We start from the raw sequence: 17,408 nt of genomic DNA, 5'->3' as shown, positions 1-17,408 counted from the left end.
ACCGGGTAAAGCTTTGGATTCTTGCCCAGAAATAGCTAAGAAGAAAAAAATTTAAATTGAATCAGGTTGGGCAGACTAGATGGACCATTCGGGTCTTTATCTGCCGTCATCTACTATGTTACTATGAAGTTTCACTATGCAAAGGCTGCATTAGGAGGAGCTCTTAGTCTTTGAGAATTTCCCTGAAGCAGCCTTTACATGGTGAAACAAGGACCTTGTTAGAAATAGGATTACAAATGGGCGGTGCATATACAACTCTGGATGTTTGTTGAACACTTTGACAGTGTGGGAAAAATCAATGCTGGAACACATCCTGGATACCACAACTTTTGAAGCTAAGTACAAACCCATTGATGTTTTTTTTTTTTTCCCCTGTTCACAGTGGTGGCTTTGGTCCCTGAGTTGAGATTAGCATGTTAAAACTGTGGAGTTTTTTATGCCTTTGACAAAAAGTGAGCAGCTGAAAATCATTACTGATTGCTGTCTCTATGAAACGCTTTGAGCCTTTTTCTCCACTTTGTGAGAAATGCATTCTGCACAAGGAAATCCCACCGCTGGCTGGTAACATTGATATATTTATGGTATTAGAAAAAAAATGTATTTGCAATTAATCTCATGATTTTTCTTGAGTTAATTGCAAAATCTACTGCTAACTTCCCTTCCCCAATTCCCATGGGTTTAACCATCGCATTGCTGTAGCTGCCTAAGTTGCAGATAGTGTCTGCAATGCAAGCAGGCTTCCTATAGCTGTATCCCACCCTCACAGAAACAGGCAGGAAGGTTCTGGGGGCTAGCAGAGGAAGGTAAGTACAGCAATGTGATGCAATTTTAATTGTGCGTCAATCGCATCAGTTAACACAATTCACAACCCTAGTACGAACACTCTTAAAATAGAGATTACTTTCAGATTTGCTTTTTTCCCTCTAGATCATTGCTTCCAGCCCTGTCCTGCATACAGATCTGTCTCCTACACCTTTTGGATATGAGTTGGGAGCCAAGGGACCTATCTTTCTTTGTTGATATAAAACTTCCAGATCTTCTTTTAAGCATGTCTCAGGAAAATATAAGTATCCATGACAATGTGATTTGGTAAGAGGAATAATGCATTCTTGATGTAACAGTGATCTACTTAAGCTAATAGAATAAATTGGTACAAGCAGTAGGCTTAATGCAGTATTACACCTGCTTTTGATGAAAGTGTAACTTTTCTGTCCAAATGTACACAGATGCACACATATTTTTAATGTACATGTGACTCTCATAACTTCACCCCCAGGAATACCTATGTGTTTATACAATCCTATATAATAAAACCCTAGCCACGCATGTGCACTCATACCTGCGTGCTTCCATGATCTGTGAGATGTAGGTCTGTGGCCGCAAGAGTGCGCATGTGTGAGTCCCCAGCCTTACAGCATCTACTTACACTCGCCGGCAGGACTGGCCGCCAGCACTGGACTCCCTGCTTTCCAAAAGATCACGGTGTCTGCTTCTCTCACGAGCCGCACCAGCGTCGGAGAAGGCTTCCGACGCTGGCAGGGATTGAGAGGAGCCGCCACGACAACTTTAAAACTTTAAAAAAAAATTTGTCCGGAGCAGGCCAGACTGCAGGGCAGGCAGGGAAGCGCCGACAAAAAAGACTACAGCTGCGAGCTGCTCAACGGGACCAGACAGGCAGGCAGCCACGCGAGGGAGGGCAACACAATTTTTAAAAAAGGTAACGTGCAGGGAGAAGCTGGTCCTGCCTGCGAGGAACGTAATAAGGGAAGGGGGCCCTTGGAGCAGGCTAGACCACGGGAAGGGAAGCGGGAGGGGCCAAAAGGAGCAGGCCACATCGTGGTAAGAATAGGGAAGGGGGGTGGGGGGAAATGCTGCTACTGCTACACAGGGCCCTGGAGGGGAAGGGAAATACCGCTGCTGCACAGGGAAGTGGGGGGTGGAGGGAGGGAAATGCTGTTGCTGCTGCATGGGGAAATACAGGGAAAAAATGACAGGCAGACAGCAGGAGGGAGGGAGACAGAAAGAAAGGAAGAAAGACACAGGGGCAGGGAGAGGGACAGAAAGACAGAGAAAGGGGGCCAGGGAGAGAGAGAGACAGTGGGAGGGAGAGAGAAAGAAAGACAGACAGACATATATTCTAGCACCCGTTAATGTAACGGGCTTCAAGACTAGTGTAGTATACGATGTGGACCAGATTGTATATAGGGTTCCCTAATCGAGGATGCCTAGTGACACCTAGCTTTGGAATCCACACTCAATTTTTTTGTAATGGGCGTGGTAATTGACTGTTCCAGTATTTGGCAAAAAATAAAAAATGAGCAATTAAGAGATCGGCACCGAACTGTTAGAACGCCTAGTGACACTTAAGTGGAGCTGCCCTCCGCCACATAATGATGCCTACCTGAAAAGTAGATGTGATTAGGGGTGGAGAATAGGTGTGGTTGACTTAAGTGTCCGAGTTTGGCCTAATATATGAGTGCCTATCTCCAGGATGCCTAGCGATGTCTAAGCACGACTAGGTGCAACTAGGCAGGATTGTATACAGTACATGGTGCCTAGCAGTTGATTGACAACTGCGCTGAGCGGTGCCTACAATGTAGGTGTCACTAGGCGCTGTTTATGGAATCTGGCCTCATGTGTTGGTAGCATATGCTTTATGCATGTATACCTTTGGGCAGTTCTGAAAGCACTGCACATAAAATACCATATTATGCACTAGAAAGTCTTAAATTACCTCCTGTAATTCTAGGCCCTCTAAACCAGTTATAGCTGGGTGTCTTGTTATTAGTTTACATGGTGCATATTTTAAATTTTCATGAGATTGCCGATGTATTTAGCAATTTATCTTCCTTCTTCTCCCACCTCCAAATATCTTTATTCCACAATTGATTTATTGGACTAACTCAGTGCATTTTATGATGAGCTTTCAAAGGTAACCCTTAGTGCTTATTTCTGATCTGAAGAAGGGTTACCTTTGAAAGCTCATCATAAAATGCATTGAGTTAATCAAATAAAAAAGGTATCACCGTATTTCTTTGTTTTTTGTTTATTTATTTTATATTACCTTGGAAAGTAGACTAACACGGCCACCACACCATTTCACTCACAATTTATTTTAAACCTGCCTAAGAGCTGTATTCAGTGAGACTTGATTTTGATTGTCATCCTTTTCAGTCAGTGGAATGAATTTGATGAGGTGGAAGACTACAAGCAGAACTTGGAGTGGCTGGATGAGTGTCAGGATGGCATGTTTGAGACGTGGTATGAAAAGATAGCTCATGCAGATCCAGATAAGCGGAGAAAGGTAAGAGCTCTTTGTTTTGCTTTTTGTAACCAATTAAAATTCTGAACATAGTCAAAATAAAAAGACCACCAGAGGTCCATTGTGTACAGCCTTCTGGCTTCCCTACTGTTTTTCTCTATTCAGTAATTCAGGGAAAGGTGAAAAATAATTTACATTACACCACTTTCTTGAGTTCTTTAGGTAACTAGGGAGGCAAAGCTTAGTCTGTTACTGTCAAGAAAAATTTCAGCTACATTCATTGGTCAAAGAAGTGGGTTTGTGCTGAAGGATTTGAATACTCATGAAATGCTGACAAAGTCCAGAAACAAACTGATCCTATAATATAATGAAGTTAGCTGTTTCACTCATCTGCCTCCTGCCATCTTGGTGCCAGATTTAAACATACCTGCCACTGGAAGCTATTCAGGTACTGAACTGGCATTAAAATTAAACCCTTTTACTAAAAAGTCTGATAGTGTGCTGAAAGTATCTCCTGGGTTTTTTTGTTTTGGGGTTTTTTTTTTTTGTTTTTTGTTCCATTCACACTAGGAGCACACTTGAAAATCACTGTTTGTGTGTAAAAGTTTTCCACCAAAAAACACAAGTCCACTTTGAGATAAGTCAACTCCTCATTCCAAAATAATATTTTGAAAAAAATAATTTTTTAAAAATATAATGTGCCCAGACCCATTACCAAAATACCACAGGATAAGCAAGGGTTACCACAGGACCATCATAGCCACATCAGTGTCCCAACTGCCCATGCCTTGTCACACTTTTACAATATTTTATTACCATCTTAAATAAATAAATAAATATTTATTTATTTATCTATCTCCAATGTACTTATCTTTATAGTGTGACTGGCAGTTCTTCTATTTCACGGCTTACCTTGCCACTTGGACCTTAACACCCTATTTGACATGCAACACACAGACTCAATGATTCGAGTTTCTTTGATTTTGGCTTCTTCAGGAGGGGACGCCCACTACAACAGTGTTCTTCAACCACCGGTCCATGGACCAGTGCCGGTCCACAGAAATTGCATGTCAATGCAGCTCCTGATTGGTGAGACCCGACTTTAGTGCAGGAAGAGGCGGTCGGAGCATACCGCGAACGATTTCCTTCACTCGCCAGCGCTCCGGCTGCTCTCTCCTGCTGCTCCAGTTGCCCTCTCCTGCCTCCTCCGCTGAAAACTGTATTTGTGGTTTTTCAAGATTTGCGGGGGTTCCTGGAACAGAACCTCCACGAATATCGGGGGAGTACTGTACACAATACACACAGCAGATATAAATTCTCAAAACTGACACATTTCAATCACTATATTGAAAATAAAATCATTTTCCCTATCTTTGTATTCTGATGACTTTATTTTTCTGTGCTGCATGTTTCCAGTGCCTTTTTATCCATTGACTGTTTTTCTCTCCTCCTTCACTTTCTGCCCTGCATCCATCTTTGGTATTAACTTAACATTCAATTTTTCTGCTTTCTTCTCAAAATCTACTTTTCCATGACTTACCTTCCCTTCCTATCTCTCTCTCCTTCCCTCCCCATTTCCATGGTCTGACATATCTCCTTCTCCCCCCAGTAGTCCAACATCTCTCTCCTTCCCTCCCTCCTCCCAGTGGTCTGATATCTCTCCTTCCTTTCCCCCCTTCCCAGGATGGCATCTCTCCTTCCCATAATCTGGCATCTCTCTCTACTACCACTATTATTATTATTTCTGTAGCACTACCAAACTCCCCTCCTTCCCTTCCATTCCCTGGTCTGGTATCTCTCCCTTCCTTTAGTCATCTCTCCTTCTTCCCTCCCAGTGCAACATTTCTCTCTCCCTCCCTCCTTTCCGCCCCCTACAGTCAATCTCCCTTCCCTTCCTCCTTTCTGGCCCCCTCCCAGTCCAGCATTTCCACTAGTCCAACATTTCTTTCTCTCTTCTTCCTACATGCTTCTCCGGTCCTCCTTCCCTCCCCTAACCATCCGGTCCTCCTCCTCTCTCCCCCTCCATGTCAACTTTTCACTCTCTGCCCTCTCCCCCTTCTTCCGAGTGTGACATTTCTCCTTTCTGTCCTCCCATCCATCTCATCCTCTCTATGAGTCCAACACTTTCTGCCTCCTGCATGTTTTCTCTCTCTGTCCTTGACTCTTCCTTTGAGTGGCATCCCTCCTTCCCACCAACCCCCACCCCCAACCCAACATTCTCTCTTCCCATGCACCATCTCACCCTCCCCTCCAGTGTTTAGCACCTTTCCTTTCCCTCCTTTTTTGCCAGGCCAGCAGCACTTCTTCTCCCTTCCCTTTCCCTCCCCCCTGTCTAGCAGTACTCCTTCTCCCTTCCCCAACAATACCACTCCTCTTTCTAGCCTAGAGGCAGCTCACTGTTTGCTTTTAACTTTGCCACACAGCTGCCGCTAGCATTAGTTTAGATACGGTTTCATCAGGCAGCCTCGGGGCCTTTGCTAGGCAGGCCTTTCTCGTATCATCAAAGCTGGCAGGCATAGCAAAGGCCCCGAGGCTGCCTGATGGAACCACATCCAAATGAATGCTAGCGGCAGCTTTGTGGCGAAGTTAAAAGCACACTGAGTTGCCGCCGTTGGGGTGGGGAGAGAAGAGGAGGAAGGCAGAAATACTGGCATACGCAACGGTGGCAAGGCAGGAGTCCCAGCATACATGACAGTAGCAGGAGTCATCAGGCAGCCACTGCGCAATGCAGGCCTGCCACGATAGTAGAATAAAGTGCTCCGGGGCAGGCTTGCTCATTGACGTGGCAGATGCCTGAAGATTTAAAATTAAAACACCAGGGTAGGAAGGCAGTACAAGTGCACCCTGGTGTTGGCCGCAGTGAGAGCCATATTTGGCCACCTGTTGTGCAGGGCTGCCTTAGGAGAATAATTCAAACCTTCTCTGAATGCTGCTGTTTTTTTAGTGGGGATGCTAAATATGTTTAAAGATATTGAGCTAACAGGTGAACCAATAAATTGGTGGCAATAACTGTTTATTGTATTAACAGTACACTTGTGGTTACTTCTCAAGATATGTACTCCCTTCAGGTTCATCCATGATCTTACCTCATGTTTCACTCACCTGATGAAGGGGCGAAAACTTTAGAAATTTAGTCAAAAATGCATTTACCTCCTGAAGGTATCATCTAAGCCAGTGATTCCCAACCCTGTCCTGGAGAAACACCAGGCCAATCGGGTTTTCAGGCTAGCCCTAATGAATATGCATGAGAGAGATTTGCATATGATGGAAGTGATAGGCATGCAAATTTGCTTCATGCATATTCATTAGGGCTAGCCTGAAAACCCGATTGGCCTGGTGTTCCTCCAGGACAGGGTTGGGAACCACTGATCTAAGCAGACTAACACATATATTCTATGCACCAAATTTGCTTAGGAAGTTATTGTATTCCTGTGTATTGCAAAGGTGGGGGACCGAGTGATTTGGCTAACCCAGCCTGAGCAGAATATCTTTCTCCCTTTTTCTTGGTCCCGCATTCTGATGTTTCTAGTTTGCTTAAAATGTGACATTTGTATTCAGCACCAAGGATGCAGAGCTGTAAGCTGTAGAAGTGAATATGATGACTTAGCTGCAACACTAATTGGCTCTTCAAACTAGTTTGAATTAACTATGACAGTGAAACAGCTATGCAGATGTTTAGTTTTATTTAAAAGAATGTGGTTGTCCTTATTTATATTGGTTGTATTTAAAATACTGTTTTTTATTTTTTTCAATGTTTTCTGAGCTGCCCCTTTAACATCAGTAAAAAGATTGTGAAATTGAATTTCTCTTATTGAGTAAAACCAGTGAAAGCAGTTAGCTTAGCAAGGTTTTAAAAAACTTTGGAAAATTTCTAAATGTCCATAAGCTATTATTTATTTATTTTAGTGTTTATACACCGCTTATAGCCTAAGCAGTTTACATTCAGGTACTCAAGTACTTCTTGGGCTCACAATCTGACTAACCTACCTGGAGCATTGGAGTGTTAAGTGATTTGCCCATGGTCACAAGGAGCAGTGCTGGGCTTGAACCTGCAACCTCAGGGTGTTTAGGCTGCAGCTCTAACCACTAGGTCACTCCTCCACTTGGGAAAATCCACTACTTATTTCTAGGATAAGCAGCATAAAATCTGTTTTACTCTTTTGGTATCTTGCCAGTTAATTGTGACCTGGACAGGCCACTGTTGGAAACAGGATAATGAGCTTGATGGACCTTTGGTCTGTCCCAGTGCTATATGATTATAGACGGGAAGGGGTTGATTTAAATTAGATGCAAGGAAGCCACAAAGGTTAGGGCTGAGAGTTGTAAAAAAAATAAAAATAAATTGCTGCCTACAATCTGTGGATTAATATTTCAGATGCACATGTTTATCGCCCGCTACTGTGATCTATTGAATGTGGAAATCTCTTGTGATGGATGTGACAAGATTGCACCCTGGCATCGGTATCGTTGTCTGCAGTGCAATGATATGGATTTGTGCAAAACTTGCTTTTTAGGTAAGGGAGCATCATTCTGAAACCTGTGAAGAAAGAAGCCCAGACAATTCTTAATATAAATGGCAACATAATAATGTGATAAGTGGTTACCCATTCTGCCTAGTTGCCTTCCTATCTGGTTTACTGCTCTAAACTTAGTGTATAGGGCAGTATATACGGTACACAAATAGGATAGAATAGAACTTCAGTGATATCAGCCTATAAATTTCCATGCTTAACCTAATACCAGCTCCTCCTTAAGTCTATTACTCAATTTCTTAACCCTGTTCTTACCACTGTGGTGTATTAAATGGCTGGACTCTTTGCGGTTTCCCCTGACCCAGTCAGCCAACTTGCAGAAAGTGGAATATTTGACCTAGGAATAAACATCGCAGAACTATGACTGAACCACCTGGGAAGCCAATAATAGTGTCTTTTTTACTTTGATGCCACAGCATGCTATTATGTTTTCCACAGGAGGAGTTAAACCTGAGGGGCATGAGGATGACCATGAAATGGTTAACATGGAGTATGCCTGTGATCACTGTCAAGGGCTCATTATAGGCCGCAGGATCAACTGCAATGTGTGTGATGATTTTGATTTGTGTTACGGCTGTTACTTTGCAAAGAAATACTCTGACAGGTACTGGATCAATTTTTAAATAAAGAATTGTTTTACTAGCTGCTTTGCCTTTAATAAGAATGTAGACAAACATCTCTTCTCTCTAGTTAGTCTTGCATGTAAGACCTTTCTTGAAAGGGTGGTAGAGTAGAGAGTAAAGCAACCAACCACTGATAAATGGCCTCTGTGATCTCAAACTTGTGCTGGTTCAGATTTGTGTGCTACTACAGACCATGGTGGGTTGTTGGGGTTTTGTTTTTGGTTGTTTTTGGTTTTTGTTTTTTTTAAATCTTACATAATCCTTCATCTGCTGATTTAAAAAAAATAAAATAAAAATTACAAAGGTATATGTCTGCTCATTCTGTATGTCAACAAAATTGATGTATTTTCAGTTATGTGATTGATCAAAATTGATTGGTTTTAAAGTTATTTTTCCTTATGCATCCACCTGACCACTCCAGATAAATGGGTTATGCCCCTCTACCAGCAGATGAAGAGAGAACAAATGCTTATGAGCCCTGCTCTATATTAGGCACCATTGTAGCCCAAAGCTCCTAAGTGACATACCATGTAGCACTGGATTGAGTTTGGCCCAGCTCGTGGGCCCAGCTGGCGAACTGAATTCCCAGTTCTGGCAGAGGGAAAGGCATATACATAGGCTCTGCTGGTTTCTACATTTAAGCTCTGTGAGATACCTTTCACCCCTGAAACCATTGTTATGTATGTAGTTTTGTAATCCGCCTAGAAATTAAGGGCTCCTTTTACAAAGGTGCGTTAAGGCCTTAACGCGCAGAATAGCGCACGCTAGCCGCTGCTGTCTTCTCTTGAGCAGGTGGTAGTTTTTCGTCTAGCACGCACTAAAAACACTAGCGCACCTTTGTAAAAGGAGCCCTAAATGTTAGTGCAAAATATAAATCCTTGCAAGTAACTTGGTATGCAAATGTTTCAATATATTTTATTAAAATACAAGCAAGGCCTTTCAATAAAAGTACATACAGTACTGCCCGATTCAGGAAAAATAATTTCGATTCGAATTCAGCCTACTGAATCGAATATTCGATTTGATTTTCCTGTCCAATTGGGTGTTTTGTTTTGTTTTTTCAAACATCCTGATGGGTTTATTTTATAGCCTCTTCACACCCTTTGCCCTCTCCTACCCACACTGGCGCTGTGGTGTAAACAAAATAAACAAAAAGACTTTTCCTCTCTTTTAGGTCCTAGTTCACGCTTGCTGTCTAACACCAGCTCTGGCAGGATACACATTTCAAATCTGACATATTGTAATCACAAAACAGAAAATAAAATTATTTTTCTACCTTTTGTTGTCTGGTCATTATTCAAATCATGTTGGTCCCTTGCTCTGGTTGTCTTCTAATAACTTGTTTGCCAGAGTCTCCTGCCCATTTGTCGTTTTATTCTTTCTTGGTGCTAACCATCCATCTTTCATCTCTGTCCTCCCCTTCCGTTTCCCTTCCCTCCCCCAGAGGTCTGGCATATTTCCTTTTTTCATCTCCATCCCCACAGTTGCAGCGATGGACCTCACCATCCCCAGATCTACCATCTCTCCTTTTCTCAATTACCCTTTCATCCAGCATATCTCCCTCCTTCCCCACCACCCCAGGGTCCAACCAGCTCTCCCTTTCTCTTCCCAACTACCCTTCTATCCCTCCACACCATCCCTTGTGTCCAGCTTCTCTCCCTCTCTGTTCCATCCCGGCTTCCCGGTCTCCTCTTTTTTTGTGTGTAGAACCTGGATTTTATTTAAGCTTATTTTATAAGATTGCTAAAAATCATTAAGCTATGGCTCAGGATTGAATGGTACCTATACACTACCATTCAGAAGTCATCAATAAGGCAAATTGTGTTAGTACTATCTAATTACAGCACTCTGAATGCCCGTGGGCTTTTCTCCTTTAGCCACAAACATCCTCTTCTTTCTTCATTCTGGTACTTCTTAAGGAAGCAGACTGCATTTGCTGGGAAAGTTCTGAGCATAACTGCAGTGAAACCCTTATAAAGGGATGCCACTCCTGCCTCTCAAATTAATTCTCGTAATACATCAGCAGGAATTGCAACAGCCCAGTTAAAGACTCTAGCCATATTGCCAGCAAAGAGAACTCTGGGAACCTTGTCTATATTCGGAGCTTGATGGTGTCCAATGGGTGGCCGTCGAAGACCAGGTAGACACCCCCCATTCCGCCAACGAAGAAGTTCTTGGTTACACTAATGCGCTTCGACTCCTTCGGCATCTGTGCAGCTCAGCAAGAAAAGGCACTAGAGGGGAACGGCCGCCCGCGGCTCTGCTCAAAAGACTGCCCCTTCCTACTTGCAGGCAGCGGATTGTGTGAGCCCGGTTTCTCTCTTCTAAGCAGCCTGCCGAGGATCACCATTGGGCTGTAGCGATCCTTGCAGGCTGCCATCATCCTCAGCAGCATATTCCCTCTCCCGTACATCAGAGGAGGGGCAGGACCACAACAGAGGAAATGTGCTGCGGAGGCCAAGGCAGCCTGCCGAGGATCGATACATCCCACCAGCGATCCTTGGCAGGCTGCTTAGAAGAGAGAAACCAGGCTCGCATGATCTGCTGCCTGCAAGTAGGAAGGAGCAGTCTTTTGAGCAGAGCCGCAGGTGACCATTCCCCTCCTGAAGGTATGGGAAGGAGGGTTGGGCAACGAATTGGCAAGGCCAATTTTTTAAAAATCGAATCGATTCACCCGAAGTGAATCAGTGAATAGATTTGAATCGGAAATCGGGCAGCACTACAATACATACATCACATCATCATAACTGAGCCAATGGTTCTTCTCTCTCTCTTTGACACTGCAGGAGTGTAGTGACTGTTCTAAACAAGCAAGGTCTTACAATACGAGTATATACAGTATTTTTGGGTTGTGGAATTTATTTCTTATGGGGAAATTTGTTTTGATATACGAGTGTTTTGGATTACAAGCATGTTTTTGGAATGAATTATGTTCGCAAACCAAGGTTTTACTGTACTTGAAGGAGTCTAGGTCCCTCTTCTACTCATGGATGTCAGTTTCTCCCTCTCTTCTTCATACTGAACCATTTGTCTGATCGTCTGCTGATTCTATTTTTTGTCTGTATTGGGGCTAGATCATCAAGGTACACAAGGTACTTAGTGTACACCATTGTGAGATGAATTCTTTGGGGTTACATTCTTGGATTGTTGCATCTGCTTTATTCCAGAATTTGGAGGGGTTAATGTTTTGGTGTGATTCGTAGGTTAAGCTTTGGGTTTTTGGTTTGATTTTGCCTTTAGCCCAGTTGATATTGAAGGTATATATGTAGTGGTCTGACCAGAGGGAACGGGACCACGTGCCGTTTGAGGTGTGAATCTCTGGTAGAATGGGCTGTTGGGTCATGAAGGCTAGGATGTCAAGTTGGTGGCCTTTCTCATGTGTGATTTGAGGGTCTAAAATATTGTAGGCTATGGCTTCAAGGTAAGATAGTAAGTTTTCTTCTTGTTTAGAGGATTGGTCTTTGAGGTGGAGATTTAGATCTCCTAGAATTAGGTTGTGTACTGACGTTAGTGAGTTTCAGTATATAAAATCTTCAAATTCTGGTCTTGCTGTGTTCCAATTCCCTGGTGTGATGTAGCAGAGCATGCAAGTTATGGATCCTTTTAGTGTGGTGCATGATAGTTGGCAGGCTAGAAGGTCCATGTATGGGGTGGATGTTTTGTCTAGTATGTTTAAGTTTAGGGAGTTTATGACTAAGATGGCCAGTCCTCCTCCTCCTTTTTTTTTTTTCTTTTTTTTTTCTGCAGACCATCTTTATCGTGTAGCTTCTGTTATCCTGGGGTCGGAATCTGAGGTTTCGGCGAGGAAGAGGCAATCTAGTTTCTCAAGTTTCTACCCATTCTCTTATGTGTTCTATCTTTGAGCCTAGAACTCTGATGTTTATGTAAGCACATGTTAGTGTGGTGTATTCTGTTTGCGAGTTGTTTGTCGTTTTTGGGTAGATGAGTGATCTTGGTTGTGGGTGTAGATTGGGACCAGACGGGATCCATCCCAGGATACTAAGTGAGCTGATAGAGGTTCTGGCGAGTCCTATTAAAGACTTGTTCAACAAATCTCTGGAGACGGGAGTGATTCCTGGGGATTGGAGGAGAGCGGATGTGGTCCCTATTCATAAAAGTGGTCACAGGGATGAAGCAGGAAACTACAGGCCGGTGAGCCTCACTTCAGTTCTTGGAAAAATAATGGAAGTTTTGCTGAAAGAAAGAATAGTGTACTTCCTTGAATCTAATGGGTTACAGGATCCGAGGCAACAAAAGGTAAATCGTGCCAAACGAACCTGATTGAATTTTTTGATTGGGTGACCAGAGAGCTGGATCGAGGACATATGCTAGATTTAATTTACTTGGATTTCAGCAAAGCCTTTGATATAGATCCTCATAGGAGGCTGTTGAACAAACTTGAAGGGCTGAAGTTAGGACCCAAAGTGGTGAACTGGGTCAGAAACTGGCTGTCGGACAGACGCCAGAGGGTGGTGGTTAATGGAAGTCGCTCGAAGGAAGGAAAGGTGAGTAGTGGAGTCCCTCAGGGATCAGTGCTGGGGCCAATCCTGTTCAATATGTTTGTGAGTGACATTGCTGAAGGGTTAGAAGGAAAAGTGTGCCTTTTTGCAGATAATACCAAGATTTGTAACAGAGTAGACACCAAAGAGGGAGTGGAAAATATGAAAAAGGATCTGCAAAAGTTAGAGGAATGGTCTAATGCCTGGCAACTAAAATTCAATGCAAAGAAATGCAGAGTAATGCATTTGGGGATTAATAATATGAAGGAACCGTATATGCTGGGAGGAGAGAAGATATGCACGGACGGGAGAGGGACCTTGGGGTGATAGTGTCCAAAGATCTAAAGGTGAAAAAACAGTGTGACAAGGCAGTGGCTGCTGCCAGAAGGATGCTGGGCTGTATAAAGAGAGGCGTAGTCAGTAGAAGGAAGAAGGTGTTGATGCCCCTGTACAGGTCATTGGTAAGGCCCCACTTGGAGTATTGTGTTCAATTTTGGAGACCGTATCTGGCGAAGGACGTAAGAAGACTTGAGGCGGTCCAGAGGAGAGCGACGAAATGATAGGAGGCTTGCACCAAAAGACGTATGAGGAGAGACTGGAAGCCCTGAATATGTATACCCTAGAAGAAAGGAGAGACAGGGGAGATATGATTCAGACGTTCAAATACTTGAAGGGTATTAACGTAGAACAAAATCTTTTCCAGAGAAAGGAAAATGGTAAAACCAGAGGACATAATTTGAGGTTGAGGGGTGGTAGATTCAAAGGCAATGTTAGGAAATTCTACTTTACGGAGAGGGTGGTGGATGCCTGGAATGCGCTCCCGAGAGAGGTGGTGGAGAGTAAAACTGTGACTGAGCGCGTGGGATGAACACAGAGGATCTAGAATCAGAAAATAATATTAAATATTGAACTAAGGCCAGTACTGGGCAGACTTGCACGGTCTGTGTCTGTATATGGCCGTTTGGTGGAGGATGGGCAGGGGAGGGCTTCAATGGCTGGGAGGGTGTAGATGGGCTGGAGTAAGTCTTAACAGAGATTTCGGCAGTTGGAACCCAAGCACAGTACTGGGTAAAGCTAAGAAGAAAAAATTAAACAATTTAAATTGAATCAGGTTGGGCAGACTGGATGGACCATTCGGGTCTTTATCTGCCGTCATCTACTATGTTACTATGTTACTAGGGTCCTGGGTGAGTTTATTGGACTTCTTCCCCATGTTGGTGTAATGATGTGTTGCATGCAGGTCTGGAAGTCTATTATGTTTCTGTCTACAATGTTTCTCCTGGCTGGGTGGTGAGATCTGTTTGCAGTTAGAATAACTGGTATTGGGGAGATGTTGTTTGCTGCTGTCTTCCAGTGTGTTAGGAGCAAGGTCCCGTCCTCTTGGAGTTATCCAGCAACTTGAATGGACCTTCAGGTTTTTCCCAGTAGCTACCCTATCATGCTGCTCTATATTAATCAATTTGTTATTCAGATAAATATGAACTATTGCTAATTTATGGCATTGATGTATAATACTATTCTTTGGCACTGTGCTATGCTGTTGCTGTAGTTTTGTACTGCTACCTTGGTACTTTGTGCTGGTCTAAGATGTTTCATCAGCTTAATTTATAAAGCTATTCAAATATTGTTGGTTTGCTTTTCAATAGTGTATTGGACTGAGCCACTCTATGTTGAGGAATACATATACTGGTATGGGAACCCCATAAATCCATTTGTCTGGACTGGTTTAGCAGAGCTTAAGGGAAAGGAAGTTAAGTACAAATTTCACCATTTCCTTGTCAGTTTTATCAGCATAAAATTTATATCCTGTTGAAATTGCAGTTGTGTAAGGGGCTTCTTTTCTTTGTGGTTTTAGAATGTTAACGACATACTGTAGATTGAGATTTGCAGTTTGATTTTTGGGGTTTCTTGTCTTCATTGCTAATATGTTACAAACTTTAGTTTGTGAACAGTATATCTTTTGGATTGTTTCTCTTCTGTACTGTGCCCCCTCTCTCCTTTTTACATGATTCATTCCAGCTTCACTGCTCTCTTCATTTTTATCTCTCCTACACCAGGTCTACCATCTTTGTCCCTCTCGATTTCTCTGCTGACCCCCTTTCCCATCTCATTTCTGTCTGTCCCCTTCCCCTCCTCTAATCTCCCTGCCAGCTGTTTCCTTCCTTTTTTCTTCTCCCTTCCCTCCTCCCCCTGTCCAGCAGTAGCTCTCTTCCCTTCCCCTCCTCCCCTCTCAGCAGAATCTCTCCTTCTCCTTCCCTCCAGATCCAGTAGCAGCTGTCCCTTTTTTCCCTTGTCCAGCAGCTTCCCAAATTCCTTTCCTTCCTCCCCTCCCAGCAGCATCTCTCCTTCTCCTTCCCTCCAGGTCCAGTAGCAGCTGTCCCTTTTTTCCCTTGCCCAGCAGCTTCCCAGACTCCTTTCCCTCTTCCCTTCCCAGCAGCATCTCTCCTTTTCCCTCCCTCCCTTCAGGTCCACTATCAGCTGTCCCCCTTTTTTTTTTTTTTTTTTACCATGCCCAGCAGCTTCCCAGCCTCTAACAGTGGCTTTCTCCCCTCCCAGCAGCTCTCTTTACTTACCAGTGCAGCGATTCAGGAAGACAGCCTCGGGTCCTTTGATGGGTCGCGCCGCCTCTGAGGAAAGAGGAAGTTGCATCATCAGAGGTGGCCGCGACTCAGCAAAAGCCCCAAGGCTGCCTTCCTGAATCGCTGCGCTGGTAAGTAAGGAGAGCTGCTGGGAGGGGAGAAAGCCACTGTCGAAGGCTCTTCATGATCTCTCCGGCCCTGCGCAGACTTCAGCTGTCGATCTTGCCGGCCCTGCGTGGACTGGCAGGAATTGGAGATTTCGATCTCGCCGGCCCTGCGTGGACCGGCAGGAATTTTCTGTGGACCGGCACCGGTCCGCAGACCGGCAGTTGAAGAACAGTGCTCTAGGCTATTTTGTAGAGGGGAGAATCAATATCCGACTTGTGCCTGAAAAACTTCTGCCTTAAGTGTCCAGTGGTTGCGTCTGCAACTGCCTTCAGCTCTCACCTCCTCCAGCACCGGACACAACTGCCAACTTACATCAAGCAATCTCCGCCAGGTGCCGAATTTTGCGAGAATTCACGAGATTACGTACACACGCACAAGCTGCACTGCCTCCAATGGTTACCTTACGCTCTGGAAGGTTACCTGCCTCACTGCTATAACCTCATGCAAGTGCTTTCCTGCGTCTGTACGCGATTGTCCTCTCCACTCCACCTCATAATTGCGTACAAATGCAGGAAAGCACTTGCGTGAGGTTACAGCAGTGAGGCGGGCAACGTTCCAAACAATGTTAACATACCAAGGGCCTCAAAATAGTATCTGGCGGGCCTTATGTGACCCCTGGACCACGAGTTTGAGACCACTGCTCTATACCAACATATCATAGTTTTACAGGGTTCCCTTGAATGGCCCTTGTTTCCTTTGCTTTGAACCTCAGTCATGTATTTTTTGAAAGGGGTGTTTCACCTTAGTCTGTCAGTATAGAAGAACTTCCTGAATTGGAATCTTAATTTGGTTCTTCCCCATTTCAGCCACTGAAGCAAACTTATTTGAGGGACCTTAGCTGATTGCTTGGCAGAGGATTTCAAAGTCCAGGCTCTCTCCTGTGGAGAGCATTTTCTGAGTTTCTCCTAGGCAGCTGTTTTTTATACAGACACTATTCTTACTTTCAAAGTTGGTCTCAACATTTCATGTAAACTAGATAGTGTCATGGTCTTCATTTTAAATAAAGGACTATAGGCAAGGTTTTCATGTCCTTCAAGTGCTAGACATGAAAAGAGCTCCTGAGCTCCCATAGTGTGTTCTCTTCAGGAGTCCAAAGAAAGGGGAAGTATTCTATTGTTTGGTGGCTTCAGGAAGTGATCTGATTGATCTATTTTCTAAAGGGACAGCCGATTCCCTCAGGGCTAAGTACATTCAACCAGAGGACTGACAGTTTCTTGAATGAAAGCTCCTTCAGCATCACTGACAGAGATTTGTAGGAATGGGCATCTTTATGTTAATTTGCTATGTTAGATGTGCATGTCAAAGAGGATGCCACCTTCAGAACAAGTGTTTCTCATTCCATTCAGTGTAATGGATGCTTTGCAAAATCCCATTTTTGGTTTGGTGGCTGATTAGAAAGGAAAACTTGGTCTTACATAATTTAATATTCTTTCCTCGAGTCCTACTGGACCAGTCCAGAATCCCACCCTGAGTTTAACTGATGGGTTATGTTAAATCATTTAGAAATATAATTTACTTTCTTTCATCCTCCCCCTGAGGGGTTGAGATGGTCTAGAGATGGCTATTGGACCCCTTACTCTTTTGCCCAGAAAGGTAACATTTAGGAGGTCCACATTTGCTATCTTGCAGAATAAAACTGAAGTACTATGAGCTGGATATAGCTGGAAACATTTGATCTCTGTCTCCATCTGCTGGTAGAAGCATAACTCATTCATCTAGACTGGTCTGGTAGGACTCAAGGAAAA

General features: G+C 43.7%; 1 protein-coding gene across 2 annotated transcripts in view; it reads left to right on the top strand.

Moving 5' to 3' along the window:
- Positions 1–17,408, top strand: part of ZZEF1 (zinc finger ZZ-type and EF-hand domain containing 1) — a 227,694-nt gene that overhangs the window by 121,775 nt on the left and 88,511 nt on the right. For both annotated transcript variants that reach the window (XM_033921488.1, XM_033921487.1), the window contains exons 32-35: positions 928–1,089; positions 3,175–3,304; positions 7,638–7,776; positions 8,233–8,398. In XM_033921488.1, coding sequence (XP_033777379.1) covers positions 928–1,089; positions 3,175–3,304; positions 7,638–7,776; positions 8,233–8,398 — 597 coding nt within the window. The remainder of the gene's footprint in view (positions 1–927; positions 1,090–3,174; positions 3,305–7,637; positions 7,777–8,232; positions 8,399–17,408) is intronic.

The sequence above is a fragment of the Geotrypetes seraphini genome, chromosome 15 (genome assembly GCF_902459505.1).
Source record: "Geotrypetes seraphini chromosome 15, aGeoSer1.1, whole genome shotgun sequence".
NCBI lineage: Eukaryota > Metazoa > Chordata > Amphibia > Gymnophiona > Dermophiidae > Geotrypetes > Geotrypetes seraphini.
Note: the sequence above shows the minus strand (reverse complement) of the source record. Positions and strands in the feature narration are given on the sequence as shown.